The following is a 16,734-nucleotide window of genomic DNA, read 5'->3' on the forward strand; positions in this document are numbered from 1 at the left end:
ATAGAACAAGAAAACTCCTCATTCATTAGGATATAGGAAAGCCTGTACATTACTGGACACACACACACTCATCACCAGCAAAGATCAATAAGTAACCCCTTCCACCAGAAATGTCTTGGTGGAACGCTTTTATTCACAAATTAAACATACTCACAGATCATTTGGTGATAGTACTCAGAAGGACTAACATAACATGATCATTTTAACAGCAATTCAAAGCTCCTGCTTGGCCCCATCATTGTTGAGATTACCTTGTTGGTGATCCTCCCCAGCAATGCTGACCACCCTGGGACCTTTGATCTTACCAGGTGACAACTTGTCAAGTGTCAAAGTGAGCACCCCATTCTCCAGCTTGGCCTTGACAGAATCCAAGTCTACATTTTGTGGCAACCTGAACTGCCTCCAGAACTTGCCATAGGATCTCTCCACTCTGTGCCAGTGATCCCCCTTCTTCTCCTCCTCCTTCTTCCTTTCACCACTCACTCTCAGCACCCTATTCTCTTCCACCTCTACCTTTATCTCTTCTCTCTTCAGCCCCGGCACGTCCAGCATTATAACATGCCCCTCTGGGGTCTCCTTCCAGTCCACTCTAGCAGGTGACATGGCCATGGATGCTTCATCTTTGTCAACCCCAAACGGAATATGTTCCAGCACGCGAAACGGGTCTGGGAAGCGATCGGACCAGAGATCAGCCAAGAGAGTGATGGGAGGATCCATGAATGGGAGCAGAGACCCGTTTGCTTTGGCAACACAAAGCAACAGAAAGAACAAGTTGAGTTGTTGTAGCCTCATTTCTAGTACTAAGGGAAGATGTGGCAGACAATGATGGATAGTAGAATAGACTTGGTTGGACTATGGTACTGAAATTTTGTGTCTTCAAGCAAGCGATGACGCCATAAATGCAAGTCTGTCATATATAAAGCATGTTGAGAGACAAATGTGGCCAAAAGTTTGCCTGGTTCTTGAAGAATCCATGCCATATGGATGCTACAGAATGAAATGAATGTGTTTTCAGTGTAGAGAGATGAAGAAAGTTCTACGTTAATTTGGAATATGATTTGGGAACCGTAAAGAGGGTGCAAGAGTTTCCAACATGTTCCAGAGGCTTCATGTGTTAATTTTGTTATCATAAGAAGAATCCTCCAGTATATTTTCTAACACACTCCACCTTGTATCACAGACTCTCCTTTTATTCGGATGAAATTTTTTGAAAATCACAAAATCAAAGAGGATTCATTAAATGAGATATGTAATCACACAAATTTATATTTTTTTTTATAAATTTTAACCAATAAAAAAATATATTTAAAAGAATATATAACATTTTTCACATAATAATGATTCCCTAATACTTTCTTTGATCAGATTATTTTTGTAATTTTTTTAACACATTCACACTGTTGGACTTTACTCCAATATCACCAATAGTTCAATACCATACCTAATACTAGTAAGGCGACCATGAAAGATTAAAGTTGAATTTGATTAAACTTAAAAGAAATAATTTTAAAATAAGTATTTTTTTAAAAATAGTGTTTTTCAACAATAGTTCAATACTCTACTTACTACTATGGTTTTTTTTTTATGAAGCAAATAGAAAAATGTTTATTTTAAGTAAAAGTAATTTAGACAAACACATAAAAAAATTATTTATTTTATTAAAAATATTTATTTTAAAAAATTAATGCAAAGATGATTGACATTACTCGGTCAACAAAGTATTTTTCATATGAGAAATGCTCAATGTTACGAAAGCATTATGCACGAAACATTGTGCGAAAGAGGAGTGATTGATTTGTGCACCGCTCCATAAGTACTATTTTTAATCTATTTTATTTAAAAACTTCTCCCGTTGAATTTCGTCTCATTCGTAGAATAATATTTCGTAGTATATAACATTCCTCTTTTCATATACATGATAAGGAATAAATTCTTGTCAACACTCCAAAACAAAAAAAATATATTGTGAGCATGCTTAAGGTACTCAAATATTTATTAATTGCGCCAAACTTTGTTTATATTCCTAATTTTTGTTTGAATATAGGTTATATAACATTACCTTCCGATTTGTATTGTTGTGGTAGCACTTAATAAGGTCGAGCGCATAAAATGGATGAGGTAAACTTTACATATAAACGGCGTTACGGATCTGAGAAGAGTCTAAGATCAATGAACAAAATGAAGAAACTTATCAAGGTGAAGACAATGTTATAACCATGTATTTTGAACATAATCTATCTTCGAAGACTATTTGTAGTGTAAATATAAATACAAATAAAATTATGAACATAATAATCAATACAGATGGTATATAAGGGGCTGATAGAGTCACCGATTAATGGATGAAAGGTTTCAACAACTGTTGCAGCTAGTGAGTACTTGAGACTTTACTCTGAATTTGAAATACTGGCCAACCAGGGAAGCAATTTTTCATGTACTAAGTCAGGCCTGTCATCATGGGGACAATGTCCAACCCCTTCAAGCAAGAAAAGTTTAACATTTTCTTTTTGAGAAGGCAATGAAGAAAAGTACTTGCCAACAGGTCCATCAATTGGAGTAAAGGGATCATTATCTCCCCATAAAAGTAAAACAGGCAAGGAGATTTTTGGCATCAACAACACCGGATTGGGCCCCGGCGGGCCCGTTACAATGGAAACAAATGCATCTAAGGCCCCTGGAGCATTAGCTGGTTCCCTAATGATCTACATATGGAATCAAAATGCAAACTCTTAAGTAAATGTTGTCTAAGAAAGGGAGATTAAGAACAAAACAACTAGTACCTCCACCAGTTCTTCATCCACAGACTCCTTGTTTCCATACACTGAACTCAAAACATTTCTTAAATTCTCTCTGCATATTAGCATTACAATTTTAGATTTCCTCTTTAAACATTTGAGGGAAATTATGGCCAAACCTGACGAGAATACCTTTGTTTAACGCGCCCAAAAATTGCTGAGGCAATTCCCTTTTGCTTTAATAAAAAATCAATCAGCCAAAGCAAGGGTAATAGTAACTTGATCCTCCAGTCATCAACAATTGCTTTGTTATTCATGCCACCAGCACAATTTAACAGCACAATGCCTCTAACAAGAGTTTGACTTGAATCTGGTTGGAGACTATAATTCACAGATAAGGCAAAAAAGAAGTTTCGGATGCAAACTCTCTATATGTTTAACTGTTTGACAGAAATTTAGGTTACATCTCCATTAACTAGGGGACGAATCAAACATACCTGAGGCAGCAATGACACAAGCAAGGCTTCCAACAGAGTTTCCTATTAGTACAGTTGGCTTCTGAACAACTTCATTCAAGAAATCCAAGATCAACTGTTTACGGTGAATACCGGGTACAAGTTGAGTTTGTAATGCTGGAAATTTCACACACACACAAAAAAGCTGGAGAGTTTATCTCCAATTAAAACCTCAATAAATAAATACCTGAGCCCATGTTTCCATGGTATATTGAAAGCCTGGAGGCTTATCTGAAGCCCCAAAACCAAGAAGATCAATAGCATAAACAGTATAATTCTGGGCCAGTGTGCTGATATTCCTGAAGAAGAAAAACAACAAAAAATACTTACCTACTGGTTCAATTCGATGACTACATTGTTAGAGAGTAAATGAGAAGAAAAAAAAGGTGACTTTTGAGGATTTGTTATGTTGAAAAAGTTTTATGTTGATTATGGAATTTATATCATATGAGGAAAAAGAAAAAGAAAAACTACAATAGTAACCAAAAAATGCTTGATTAGAATCTCACATTAACTGAGTAAGAAAATTCATTTAGTTGGAATTGAATATGCTTGAGGGTCAACTGTCAAGAACTCAAAACCAGAGTTCAATATATGGTCAGATAGATCACTACCAACTTAACAAGTACAAGCATTCCAGCATTTTTTTCCATCAGTCCTAGTTTAACCGAGATAGTGGATACTCAGATTCCCTATAGATTCTAATGAATCCTGATAGGATTTAAGGTCTGGAAATTGAAATCGGAATATCCTGCCAAAAATTTCCTAAAGCAATTTAATGCAAGCTCAATGAGAACTTATAATTAACATGGTCAGTGGTCACAATACTAAAGTTTCTTCTTTTCTTCGTCAACCCTTTCTGCCTTTCAGATACTTGAAGCTGGTGATTGCCAGTGGAATTGGAAAAGGGAGGAACTTGAACACAGGGAGGGGATTCTTCACCGTTGCTAAGAAAAGGGAGATTGACAATTCCGATATATTAGGTTCTAAATTTGAACAAATTTTAATTTGGCTCATAAATCGATGTTATGGGATATAATTTAAGGGAAGGGGGTGATATTATCAGCTTCTTCTTGATGCAGTAATCCATTGCGCCTATCCAATTACTAATCACAGAGTATTATTTTTTATCATCCCTTTTTTATGTGGCTACCAACGTACCATATGAAAGTGATAAGCAAGGATAAATAATATCTAAAAAAGAAAAAAGCAAAAATGGGTGGATGAGAACACAGCAACATGAGAAGTGATAAGACTTGGAGATATGAACAAGTTATGGTGGCAAATTACCTGCGCCAGTGAGGAATGGAGGCACCGAAGCCATGAACAAGTAAGAGAGGAGGGTGGCTGCCATGCAACTGCTGAGGAGAATCAGAAGAAACAAAGTAGTTGATGGAATATTGACCCTTCCACTGCCATGTAAGGCACTTCTGCTTTATCTTTTCCACTTCAGAGAGGGACCCCGCAGCAGAAGAAGTTGTGGAAGTAACAGAAGTGGAGTTGAGTATAACACTTGTTCTATCACTGCAAGCACCAATACCGTTGGTATTGCTTAAGTGGTTTAGATGATGATGGTGATGACAAGGAAGATGAACCTTCACTTTTCTTGGTCTTGTGGAGAGGAAGAAAGCTCTACCGTTGAGCCTTTCAACGTGTGTCTGTAAATGCAGAAACCCAACTGAGTGAAGGTGAACAGCACTTGTCACTTCCATCACTTTGCTGTGTTTTTTGTTAATGGGAAATTTGAGCGTCTTCAATAAACTGGCCCATATGGGCTTATATAGTTATATTATGCTTTGTCACACAAAGATATGTGTGGACGTGGAACGTAAGGATATAGAAGTCACACAAAAAAAGGATAAAATTGATAATCATGCAAGTTTAAAAATCGATGAACAAATGTACTTAATATTTGTTAAGGTTTTAAGTTAAGATATTGTAATTAGACTCATTAGCATGGTTGCTTACCCCGTTTGGTGCAAATCTTTCCTTCCCGGTAATTCCTATGTTCTTGTTTCTTTACGAGTCTAAATTTTCAGAGTTCTACATATGATGTCTCAAAATTATATGTGATGCATCTGTTAAGGTTGTCCTTTGCTGTACCTAGTCCGTCAATATATCACATACTTATACTTAATTCAAGATCATTAATTAAGATAAACTAATCCCGAACTAGTTGAATCATACCTTTCTCTTAGTGGTAGTATTAGAATTTTTTTATTTTATTCCTGCTTTTTTTTGTTAATGTCGTTTTGGCTAATGTAAATCCTACTGAGTTTCTGATCGATTTTTTGTTTCTTGCTTGAGATTTTTGCGCTTACATTTACAAGAAAGAAAAATTGATCCACGCCCTCAATAATACTTCTTTTGTGGTATGAGACAATAATCAAGATACTGATATTATTATATTTAATAAATATTTACTTCTTTTATATTTATTTTTCTAAATTCAATAATTTATTTACTTGAAATATAAATTAGGATAATAAACATACTCAAAGACATTTAATAATAAAATCTTATATTATATATTTGAAATTTGATTATTGCACATAAGTAGAGTTGTGTATATATGGACAAACTCACCCGTTTAAGAGCACACTCGCATAAGCCCACAAATCGTATGACCTGCCCATTAAGCCTGTAAAATAAATGGTCTTCATTTTGTGTAACTACTCACAACAGCACCGATCACATGGTGTTGCTAGGTGCACTAGTTTTATTGTTTGTGCACCCAGTATTTTTTGTTAATTCTAAAATTATCTTATATTAAAAGTACATGAGTTTGTGATTGATCTATATGTTTAAATTAAACTTACAGATTACATGATCCGTATAAAATATATGAATTATGTAATGCGTAAGTATAATTTAAATATACGGATCAAATTAATCCGTATGATTTGTACAAATAAACATAATCCGTATGACTCATACAGATTAACTTGAGTGAATGACATTTTTGTTCATTTACTTAAAAGGTTAGATGCATCAATAATAATGATGGTGTATCTAGCATCACCATCGACAAACTAATAGGCTGGCTAGCAATCAACTTTAGAAACACATAAAAAAAAAATTAAGACAAATTTATGCATTGTCGAATTTTATTGATGATTTTCTTTTTCTCACAAAAGAAACATAGCCCAACAGTGTTAGAACTTTTCACCCCCCCCCCCCCCCCCCATTATTTCGTTAATTCACTACAACTGTGCTGGCAAAAGAAATGGACTCCCTCCCACTATGTTAAATATCATATATTACTACAATAGAAAACCTATAAATTTTTAACGTGTAAATATTAATATTATTCATACTAAAACTAGATTCTAACTCTAAATCATTATTATCTCCAACATATTTTTAAAAAAAATTAACTTATTATAAAAGCTTGTGGTAGGCCAATAGAGACTACGGGCAAACCCTTTTAATAAGTGAATTAAACGCCTTAAATGATCTACTAATGTTTTGGTATGTGACACGTGTAAACGGGAGGTTAAATGAGTTGCCCACGTGCCAAAGACCAAATGTCTAATTCTACACACAAATAAGTCCATTGGACTCTAATTATTTTTTTTGCTATTTTTTTCCTCCTCACAATACCTATTTTGAGTATTTTATGGTCGCAATAAAAATTTGATCATCATATATGAAAATGATTTTATATCAATATCATCATCATCAGCAAAAAAAAAAAACTTCCATTTTTTATATTTTTATATTTTGAATTATTAATTATTTTCATTTTTTCCCTTTCTCATTTCTTAATTGAAAATGGACATTGACAGTGATTATGTGAACAGTGTGAAAAAAAATAATAACTGGGAAATAAAATGTTTTTAATGATGCATCACTTTTTAGTAAAAATGAAAAAAATAAAGACAAACAATTTCAATTCTTGCATGCATGAACACATAATGTTTAAAAGATAAGTTTACAAATAAAGAAAAAATATAAAATGTTATCTCAAATTCAATAAAAGAAAGATATGCATTTTATCAATTTTTATTTCTAAAAATGCAATGCATCTAGTCATTTTTTAAACAAGCTCTCTTGGGATATAAACCTTCTAACAATAGTAAAAGTTTGCCCTTTTTTTTCACTTTCAAGAAAGAAAAAAAACTTGGTCTAATATGCATGACCTATGATGGCGGTAAAGTCGGTTTTAACGGCTAAGATTTCCGATCCCTGAAATTCTCTCTCTCTTCCAATTTTCCAAAACAGAGTCTGTTTTCTCGCGATTGCCCAGAACGAATATTTCTTTTCCCCCCTTTTCCTCTTTCCAAAGACTGTAAGAATAATTTAATGTGTTGTGTGTATAAATAAATACAAAAAATACTGATCCCAGATTAATCCAACGACGACCATCAAATCTCACCATCCAAACCCTAATCTGAAACCATCGTTCCCTCTATTTCTCTCTCTACAACCTCCAAATTCCGATCTCATATTCCTCTCCTCGCTACCCGATCCAGAGGCTTCAGACCTTTCTCCTTCGAGATCTCGCCCCACGCGCCTGTTTCCGCCTCCATCATGGTCGTGAGCGGAGGGAAGGGCCTCAAACGCGCCGCGAAGAAGAGAGTCACCGCCGACTTCTACGACTTCCTAACGTTCCCCACGCCGGCGCTCGCCGAGTCGGAGAACTTCGCCGGCGGACCGTTCCGCTCCAACGTGCGCGCCTTTCTGACGAAGCACGCGCTGCTTCCGCCACCGTCGGCGCTCTTTCCGCACCTGCTGACGTGGCAGATCGTCTTCCGCGTCGGCGAACTCACCGAGGGCCCCGACGCGCCGGCGGTGTGCCTCGACGTCGTCGAGGAGGATGTCGCCAGATCCAGATCCGTTTACTGCGATCAGTGCCGAGTTTTCGGTGAGTTGACTCGCCAGTACTTCAGCCGGTTCTCTTTTTTGCATGAATCGCTTTGGTTTTATCGCTTTTTTCAGCTTTCTCTTCGGCTCCCGGTTCCCGATCATGAACTTACTTGAAAACATGCAAAATGAAAAGAAGGAATCTATTCCCCGAAATTATCGTGTTCATTTCGCGATATGACCTTTATTATTTATTTTTATTTTTATTTTTATTTTTATTTATTATATTATTTCCATTACTTCAATTGCCAACCTAATCATCATCATAAATATAATGAAGTTTATAACTATGATTAATATTCAGTTATTGAATTATTATTAGAAGGAAAGTGATTAATGACTAATAAATAACTCGAAGTGGAACGTGTAATGTATCGTTGATTTGGTGACGATAAGATCCAGAGGAGATATATTGGAAGATCAGAAGAAAAGAAGGGGTAGGTGGCTGGTGGGGCCCATAAGAAGTGGGACAGGTGGCACGGATGTAGACTGCCACGTGTCTGTCATAATTTTGTGGGACATGTTCTTGGCTGTCTCTGTTGCGTGACTGCTATGATTATGTCGTCATCTTGTTAATATTAGTATTTAATATATTTAAGATTTAAGATATTTAGCCATTGTTGTGGTCCAACTTTGCTTAGTTAGTACTGACGTGCTTCTCAAGACATGCGCCACACATACGAATCTGGATGCATACTGTTCTTTTTGATAAATCATAATAATTCTCATAATTCGTAATCATGCTCTTCCCTAGTTTACTGTTCATGATTTTTATTTCTTACTTATTTATTTCCTATAATTCATATTTATGAGGACATTCGCGTGGATTGTCAATTTTTTTGGTTAAATATTAGTACTATTTATTATTACATTGATTTGAAACTTACGGATTTATTATTTAGGTTGGAGCGGCCATCCAGTGTGCGGGAAACGTTACCATTTTATAATCAAAGCCGATGGGAGCTCCATTGGTGGGTACCACAAGCCGTGTATGTGCTGTGGAGACATCTTGCATTTGTCAGAATCCAAGTGAGTAACTTTGTGCTACCCAAGCAGCAGTTTTTTTTTAAATCTGTTTCATGGTAACCTTTGTCGTCTCTTGGATATTTTTTGCTTTTCAATTGTTGTCTAGAGTAATTGATACCCGAATAAATTTATGTCTCTGCTTTTCTTATTTCTGTCAATGTTTTGCTGGCCATTTACTACTAATTCGCATACTGTTTCTTTGATTGTAGATTCAAATTTGGGAATCAAAGTCTTGAAAATTAGCCGTTCTCTAAATGAAAACATTATAGCTACCGAGTTATTTTTCTAAGTTAATGTGGTTGATTGCTGAAATGGAATCCCCATTTCTTGTTGGCGCTTTGTGTCTTTGATCATCCTTCAGTTAATTTCAATTTAGTACGAGTGAAGTAGTTCTGTTAGTATGAAATTTCACCGTATGCTGAAGGAGAGGGTAGTTTCCTTTCGATTGAGGATCAATGCATGTTTGGATTGCCTTAGTATGAAATTTCACCTTATGCTGAAGGAGATGGTAGTTTCCTTTCGTTTGAGGCACAGTGCATGTTTGGATTTGCCTTGTTATTGTTGTTTGAGAGAGATTATCACCAAAATGATGTTAAGCAACGCTTATTTTTGGATCAATGCAATGCTGCCGTCCTTGATCTTACATTTTGGGTAATGCTTTCTTTCTATCTTCAGATGCAAGTCATGCAACCATGTGACCACCACTGATGACGTCGAAGACTGGGTGTACCACCAATTAGAAAACACAACTCATCTTTTACATGGAGTAGTCCATGCCAATGGATATGGGCACCTTCTTCGGGTTAATGGAAGAGAAGGGGGCTCTAGATTTCTTTCTGGTATTCATATTATGGATTTCTGGGATCGTCTATGCAAGACTCTTGGAGTCAGGTTAGGATTCTTGATTGTAATTGCTAATTTCTATTATTTTCTGACTTATACAAAAATTGTCCTGGAGCTTATTCTTTCTATCATATCTTATTTTATATGACACTCCTATTACCTAGTTAGCAGTGAGGTGGGGAAGAATGATGCAGAAGCATTTCTTAAAAAATTAATGATTGTTCAAATTAAACTTCATGTCACATAAGAATCTACCCTGTTTTAAAGATGAGAGATGTCTTACAGTACTTAACTTTTGGATGTCTTGAAATAACTTTTGAAATCGGAGAATATTGGTTTGGTTATATATAATTTATATGGATATGGATATGGATATAGCTGAGTTAACTCTTTTTTTTCTTCATTTTTGTTGTGGGCAGAAAAGTTAGTGTGATGGATGTTTCAAAGAAATATGGGATAGAGTATCGCATGCTCCATGCCATTATGAAGGGACATCCGTGGTATGGTGACTGGGGTTATAAATTTGGCTCTGGTAGCTATTGTCTTACTCATGAAGCATACAAGTCTGCTGTTGAAAGCCTATCCAATCTACCCTTGTCCACCTTTTCCCACGGACGGATGCCCAACTCTCGTGTGGAGGACATGATTAAATATTACCAGTCTTTGTCAGAGCACGAGCTTGTAAATATAAGGGACCTCTTTTGTTTCATAATGGGTTTGATTGGTGATGCTCACAAGACTGCATCAAATGTTGATGAGACAACCTGCAAGAAGCGTTGTTTTAATGCTTCTGGACTGTCAATGTCATGGGATAAGAGTGGCATTGAACGTGTGGAGCAAGCCATGATCAGAGTGCTGTGTGCAGTGTCTGAGTCCAAGTGGGTGAGCTGGCGTGCTCTTAGGGGTGCAGCCTCCAAGTTGGGCTCTCCAGAGCTGCTTGATTATTGCCTTGGAGAACTGGGAGGAAAAATGGTCTATGGTGGAATGGTTGTTAATAGCCAATGCAATCCTCAAACTGGAGTTTATGAGTTCAGGTTAGACTTCAATCTAATAATAATAACTGCTTGTCTTGAAGTATGGATGTTCTTTTCAAAGCATTGATGCTATAAGCTATATATTTGTATTATTTGCAAGATTCTCTTCTGCTTTATGTGATGTGATCATGTGAATCGGTTCTGATATTGTGGATTTGTGGTATTTTATTTGCTTTAGACTTGAGGCTGCAACTGGTGCTTGCTATGGAATTTTAGCAAAGAATAATTCTCTGGGCTCGAAGTATCCATCTGAAGAAAACCTCCTACAATGCTTGAGATATTTATACGACTCTTTGCTTCATCCTCAGATGATGGTAAACTATGAAGCAGGGACAAGGACTCTTGCAATGAACTCAGCTCAGAAGCTTTTTGACTGCAAGCAGTTTGTAAAAGATTATAATCCTGAGATGTGGCCATTGTCAGATTCGCAGATGTTTCGCCTCTCATGTCATGTTGAACTTGTAGATGAATTTGAAGATTCAGAAGCTATAACTCCACCAGAATTAGTTGTGCTGCCCCTGAATGCCACGGTGGCTGAGCTTAAGAATCAAGCAGCAAATGCTTTTCAAGATGTATATCTAAGGTTCAGAAGACTTCAAGTTGATGGGCTACATGGTTATAGCGGTGTCGACGATTCCACCCAGGTCAAGCTCTTGTTAGGATCGAGAGATGTAGTTTGTGTCCGAGGAAGATGCATCGGGAAGAATGGGTTGAGCAAGTTCCGAATGGAAAGGGGACTTGAGAGGTGGACTGTAGATTGCAGCTGCGGGGCCAAGGACGATGATGGAGAGAGAATGTTGGCGTGTGATATATGTGGAGTGTGGCGACACACCAGGTGTTCTGACATCCATGATACTGATCCTGTTCCAGCTCGTTTTGTTTGCCTGAAATGCCAAAACTGTGAATCAAAACTCAAATGTAGTGGGCACTGCAAAGATGAGACCGTGACTAACGTTAGTGGTAGTAGTTGCTTCAGAAACGGCTTGCCAGTGCCATCTGATGTTATTTGATTAGTCAGATTAGATGTGTATGAAAAGCTCCTTTTTTTTTTGCTTTGGCCTGAAAGAACATGTACATAACACAGATAGGCCTTAGAGGTAGTAGGTTCAGGGATGGGGCATGTCTTGTTCATATTTCAGCAGGTTCTACCTTCGGTTGTTTATTGTGTGTATATATAGTACTAACTGAAAGATGTGGACGGGGGTAGTGAGAGTATTCAACTTTCTTTTCTTCTGTTCAAAAGGAGCTTCTTGGTAAATTTAGAGCGAATTCTAATGATTATGGGTCTTCTTTTTATGCTAAAAGTGATTATGGTCTTCTGACAACACATTTCTATTTCAATAATTTTTCTTTATTACGGTGTAATTTTGGAAAGTTGGTTAAATAGGTTTTACAAGGCATCTCTTCATTTTCTTTTATTGTTGATAATCTTTGTATTTTATACCTTGTGATCAAGGACATTAAAACTGAATGGGCTATTGAAATGATAAAGATTTTAATTTTTTTAAACATAATATTAAGTAATCTGAAATAATAAATAATAAAATATAATAAATATATGTTGTTTAGTATTTAAATTAAAATGTGAATATCATTTAGGTTAGTGGTTTTTTCTAACATGACACTTATTAGAATGTTAATGTGTTGGTGATATGGTTTTGTGATGTGACAATAACATAAGAACATAAATTTTCTAAATAGTAAAGATGAGATTGTTATTCTTAACTCTAACATCAACACAAATGACTTAACTACTAGATTAATGGATTTCTTTGATAACTTAAATGAAAGTGATAATCTAATGCTTATTTAAATAGCAACTCTTATAAAATTATTTTTTATTCTTATTATTTATTTTTTTTAAATCTAATCGGTGTAATAAGTAATTAAAATATATGATATAAATATAGATTCCAATGACAAAAATTGTAAATTAAATACTCAATATTTATATCATATTTTCAATTGACCTTATTTTAACATATTTATGTTCATATTCAATACTATTACTTGTTTAAGTATTAATTTGTCAATAAAATTATTAATACTAATAATGCATATATTACTCTGCTCGTTCCTATTGTATAAGACATAAACATGTCTTTTATTATAAGATTTTTTTTTCTAATTATTCCTTACGATAACTATTTTTTGACAAAAATATTCTTAATCTATGTAGTCCATAAATGACAAGAAATGTAATTAATATATTATATTTCATAAAATATATCATGTAACTCTTTAATATAATCTTTATCTCACTAATTAATTATTTAGTAACAACTATTTCCACTTAGGGTATTTCATGGAAAAATAATTAATATTTCATTGATTTCATTGATTTTGTAAAACGTCATATAAAGTGAAATATATATATATATATATATATATATATATATATATATATATATATTGCTAAAACATCATTTAAAGTGAAACATAGAGAGTAATTACTAAGAATTGTTTCTTTCTTTCTCTCTTACGAGGATTGAAAAATGATTTAAAAAATAAAATTTCACTCCTATTATTCTCTTTTTGAACATTAATTATTTAAGGATAATTTTTAAAAAATATTATAATTACAAATAAATTTAATTTAATAATTAAATTTCTCAACTCTCTTAATATGCATAAACTAATTAATAATGTCTTATAATTAAAGATGAAGGGAGTATAATTTTTTTATTATTTAGTTGTAGTAAAAATATGTGCAGTGTTTGGTTCCATTGTAGTTTATATATTATAACTTCATTAATGCATTAAAGAAACCTATTAATCTAGTCGTTAAGTGTTATCAATGAATTTTAGGAAGAGATTTTAATATCATCTTTAACATTTTGATAATTTATTTTCATATTCCACGTCATCCAATTATATCATTAACACATCAAGATATGTGACATTCCCTGCATCAGCGTCATATCATTTATCATTTCATTGTTAGCACCACATCAATGAAAATCATTAGACTTAGATCTAATTTGGTTCTTATATAATTTTTTCAGTTTAGCAATTTTGGTCTCCAATTTTTTTTAATACACATTTGATTTCAATGTTTTTGAAATTGAGCAATATGGGTTCACCATTAAATTAGACTCTAATTTTTTTAACAAAAATTATTCATATAACATGTTAGCAATAACATGATCCTAACACACTGATGTGATAGATGTCACAACATATTACACATGTGCTAACATGTTGGTAGTATTAGAAGATCAAAATTACACAATGGTGATATTTTAAGGACTAATTAAATTGTACAAATATAATATTTTAGAGACTAAAATTACACACTTAACTTTATCTTACTTTATTTTATTTTATTTTCTTTATCTTTTTTTAAAAAGATTTCAAATTAAAAATTTTAAAATTTAAAATGATTTTCATAGATAAATTATGTAAAATTCAAAAAGAAAAGGGAGAAAAACAAAACAAAACGATAAGGAAAACGAAAAATATTAAAAATCCCAAAAAGAAAGAAAATGAAAGTATTAACGATTTAAAGCAAAACAAATTATCATAAAAAAGTATACATTTTATGAAAAACATAAAATTTATTTAATATTTTATTTTAAAGAAATCAAAATATTTAATAAAATGTAATTGATGTTCCTTAATAATATTTTAGTAGGAATTTAAAATAGTAATATTAATATTTAATCTTTTATATATATAAATTATAATATTTATCTTGAACAAAAACGTTTTTAGCTGCCATTCTTCAACAAAAATATTTATAAGAATTTTTCTTAACTTCTAATATCTTTCCATCTATCATTTTTAATTCTATGTTAAATTTCAAATATTTTTTTAGAAAAATGATCAATAATTAAAATAACATTATATCACTTTTCTTATAAATGTAAAATATAATTTATATTTTAAAATTATTTATTGCATATTTGAGTTTTATATAAAATATTTTATGCAATTCACGTGTTAAAATACTAGAATAATTGAAAATTCAAGATGGCATTATAATGACCACAGCCTACCAAGCTCAAGCTCTGCTTTGCACGTAAGCAAATTAATGCTTTGCAAAGTAAGCAGCAGGCTTGGAGTGAGAGCACTAACATAACAAACGTGCCTACAGCACTTGCAAACACAAGGATGCAAAATACTAAAAAAGTCTTGCTTCATGTTGGATAATATTCCCTTCTTTTTCATTATGAAGTTTCGTCCCACTTTCGCACAAAAATTGGACGACATTCATATTTTGTACTCTTTCTCTCTCAGAAATCTCAATGGCAACCAGCTAGCTGCATGAACCTTCTTAATTAACGACCCCACTTAGTCAGATTTAGTTTTGACTAAATTACGTTAGACCCAATTCCAGCTAATTAATTTATCACATAATGGACAAATAATCAGATGATAATACACATGAGTTGATGAACTTTCAAGCATAAAATTTGGAAATAAGTTCAGAAAGTTCAACGTATATAGGCGGTCCTGTAATGTCAATTAAAATACATTTTAGGTTTAGGGTCCAGGGACACTACTCTCGATCAGTTTAGTTTCACACCTAAAAAATGAGAAGATGAAAAACCTTGTAATAGATAGCATTTGAAATAGCTATGTATGTATTGTTAGCTTAATAGATTTTTATAAAAGTTAATAAATTTTTTATTAAATAACACTATTGTTGTGTAATCGAAGAGGTAAATTAACATAAATTTTTTTACTAATGAATCATGAATAATTATATAAATAAATTTGACATCATATTTTAATTTAATCTTAAGATTCAGGTTTATAATTTTTTATTTATTTATATGGTATTTAATCTTTTTATTCTTTTTAAATGTGAAACTTTACCTTATATTTATACTCTAAACATAACATATATGATATTTTAAAATAATGTAAACTATTTTCTATTAATTGAGAGTATAAGTTTCTTTTTTTTAAAGGAAATATAATTAGGACTTTTCATTCCTAATCAAAGATTCAATACAAATAGGAATATTATCAAAGTACTGACTATACAAGCGTAAAACATGATGCCTTTGCTAGAGTATGAATAATATTATTGGTTTGTCTTCTCTCAAAACTCACCCTATAGACAACATTAATAGAGTATAAGTTTTTTTTTTTATGTATAAGGAAATTAAACTCATAATTATATGGGTGTGAGTCCCTCAAAAACAAAATTATATGGGTGTGAAGAAGGCTGTTGGTGCTTATACATTTCAGCACATGTTTGACATATTAAATTATGGGTGTCCTTATGCTGCTAGGTGCTTTCCAAGTCAAAACACAACTTCTTTGACATATTAAATTTTAATATTTAAGTTTTTGAGTTGTTTACGTCTTTTTCTTTCACTATACCGTACACGTCCCTAAACAAACATTACTAGTTTACTTAGTTTAATAGAATAAGTAAACTTATAAATGAATGCTCGAGATTGTGTATAATTAAGGTATTTTAGTTAATAAATTTTAAACAACTTTAATTTGTCTTTGACTTTACAAAAAACCATTCATTTTAGTTCTTTTTTCTTTAATTTGTTTTGTACTGTTATTTTACACATATAATCCTTAAAAAAAACTGTTGTTTTACATTAAAAAAGAGAGTAAAGAGAGTAAAGTGAACAACATATTGTGTAAAGTTAAGATTAACATTTAAATCTTAAGGACTAAAATGCCTGACTCATATTCAAAAACTCATTCATAGTCGTCTATTCTTAATATAAACTTAATTTGTCACTA

The 16,734-nt window shown here is 33.1% G+C and overlaps 3 protein-coding genes across 3 annotated transcripts; 1 reads left to right on the forward strand and 2 right to left on the reverse strand.

Annotated features, from left to right (window-relative positions):
• Position 1: 1 nt before the first annotated feature.
• LOC100775473 (pheophytinase, chloroplastic) lies at positions 2-5,189 on the reverse strand. Its single transcript, XM_003556361.5, has 7 exons — positions 4,541-5,189; positions 3,438-3,549; positions 3,233-3,326; positions 2,928-3,105; positions 2,781-2,850; positions 2,060-2,702; positions 2-987 (listed from the first exon to the last, which is right to left on the reverse strand). Exons 1-6 carry the CDS (start codon positions 4,960-4,962, stop codon positions 2,388-2,390), a joined length of 1,191 nt encoding a protein of 396 aa, XP_003556409.1. The 5' UTR covers positions 4,963-5,189; the 3' UTR covers positions 2-987; positions 2,060-2,387.
• HSP22.0 (22.0 kDa class IV heat shock protein) lies at positions 97-889 on the reverse strand. The gene has a single exon (NM_001249657.3). The coding sequence runs from the start codon at positions 790-792 to the stop codon at positions 214-216; it is 579 nt and encodes a 192-aa protein (NP_001236586.2). The 5' UTR covers positions 793-889; the 3' UTR covers positions 97-213.
• Positions 5,190-7,325: 2,136 nt separating the features above from the next.
• Positions 7,326-12,323, forward strand: LOC100793400 (PHD finger protein At1g33420). Its single transcript, XM_006606339.4, has 5 exons — positions 7,326-8,117; positions 9,019-9,145; positions 9,818-10,033; positions 10,405-11,019; positions 11,198-12,323. The coding sequence occupies exons 1-5, from the start codon at positions 7,784-7,786 to the stop codon at positions 12,027-12,029; spliced, it is 2,124 nt and encodes a 707-aa protein (XP_006606402.1). The 5' UTR covers positions 7,326-7,783; the 3' UTR covers positions 12,030-12,323.
• Positions 12,324-16,734: the final 4,411 nt, after the last annotated feature.

Source organism: Glycine max, chromosome 20 (genome assembly GCF_000004515.6).
Source record: "Glycine max cultivar Williams 82 chromosome 20, Glycine_max_v4.0, whole genome shotgun sequence".
In the NCBI taxonomy this organism is placed as follows: domain Eukaryota; kingdom Viridiplantae; phylum Streptophyta; class Magnoliopsida; order Fabales; family Fabaceae; genus Glycine; species Glycine max.

Coding starts and splice junctions, on each gene's coding strand:
- HSP22.0 (NM_001249657.3), bottom strand. CDS start 792: ATGAGGCTACAACAACTCAACTTGTTCTTTCTGTTGCTTTGTGTTGCC.
- LOC100775473 (XM_003556361.5), bottom strand. CDS start 4,962: ATGGAAGTGACAAGTGCTGTTCACCTTCACTCAGTTGGGTTTCTGCAT. Junction 3,327..3,437: donor CCATGGAAACATGGGCTCAG/GTATTTATTTAT, acceptor CACCGTAAACAG/TTGATCTTGGATTTCTTGAA. Junction 3,106..3,232: donor TTGTGTCATTGCTGCCTCAG/GTATGTTTGATT, acceptor GTCTCCAACCAG/ATTCAAGTCAAACTCTTGTT.
- LOC100793400 (XM_006606339.4), top strand. CDS start 7,784: ATGGTCGTGAGCGGAGGGAAGGGCCTCAAACGCGCCGCGAAGAAGAGA. Junction 9,146..9,817: donor TTGCATTTGTCAGAATCCAA/GTGAGTAACTTT, acceptor TTCTATCTTCAG/ATGCAAGTCATGCAACCATG. Junction 11,020..11,197: donor ACTGGAGTTTATGAGTTCAG/GTTAGACTTCAA, acceptor TATTTGCTTTAG/ACTTGAGGCTGCAACTGGTG.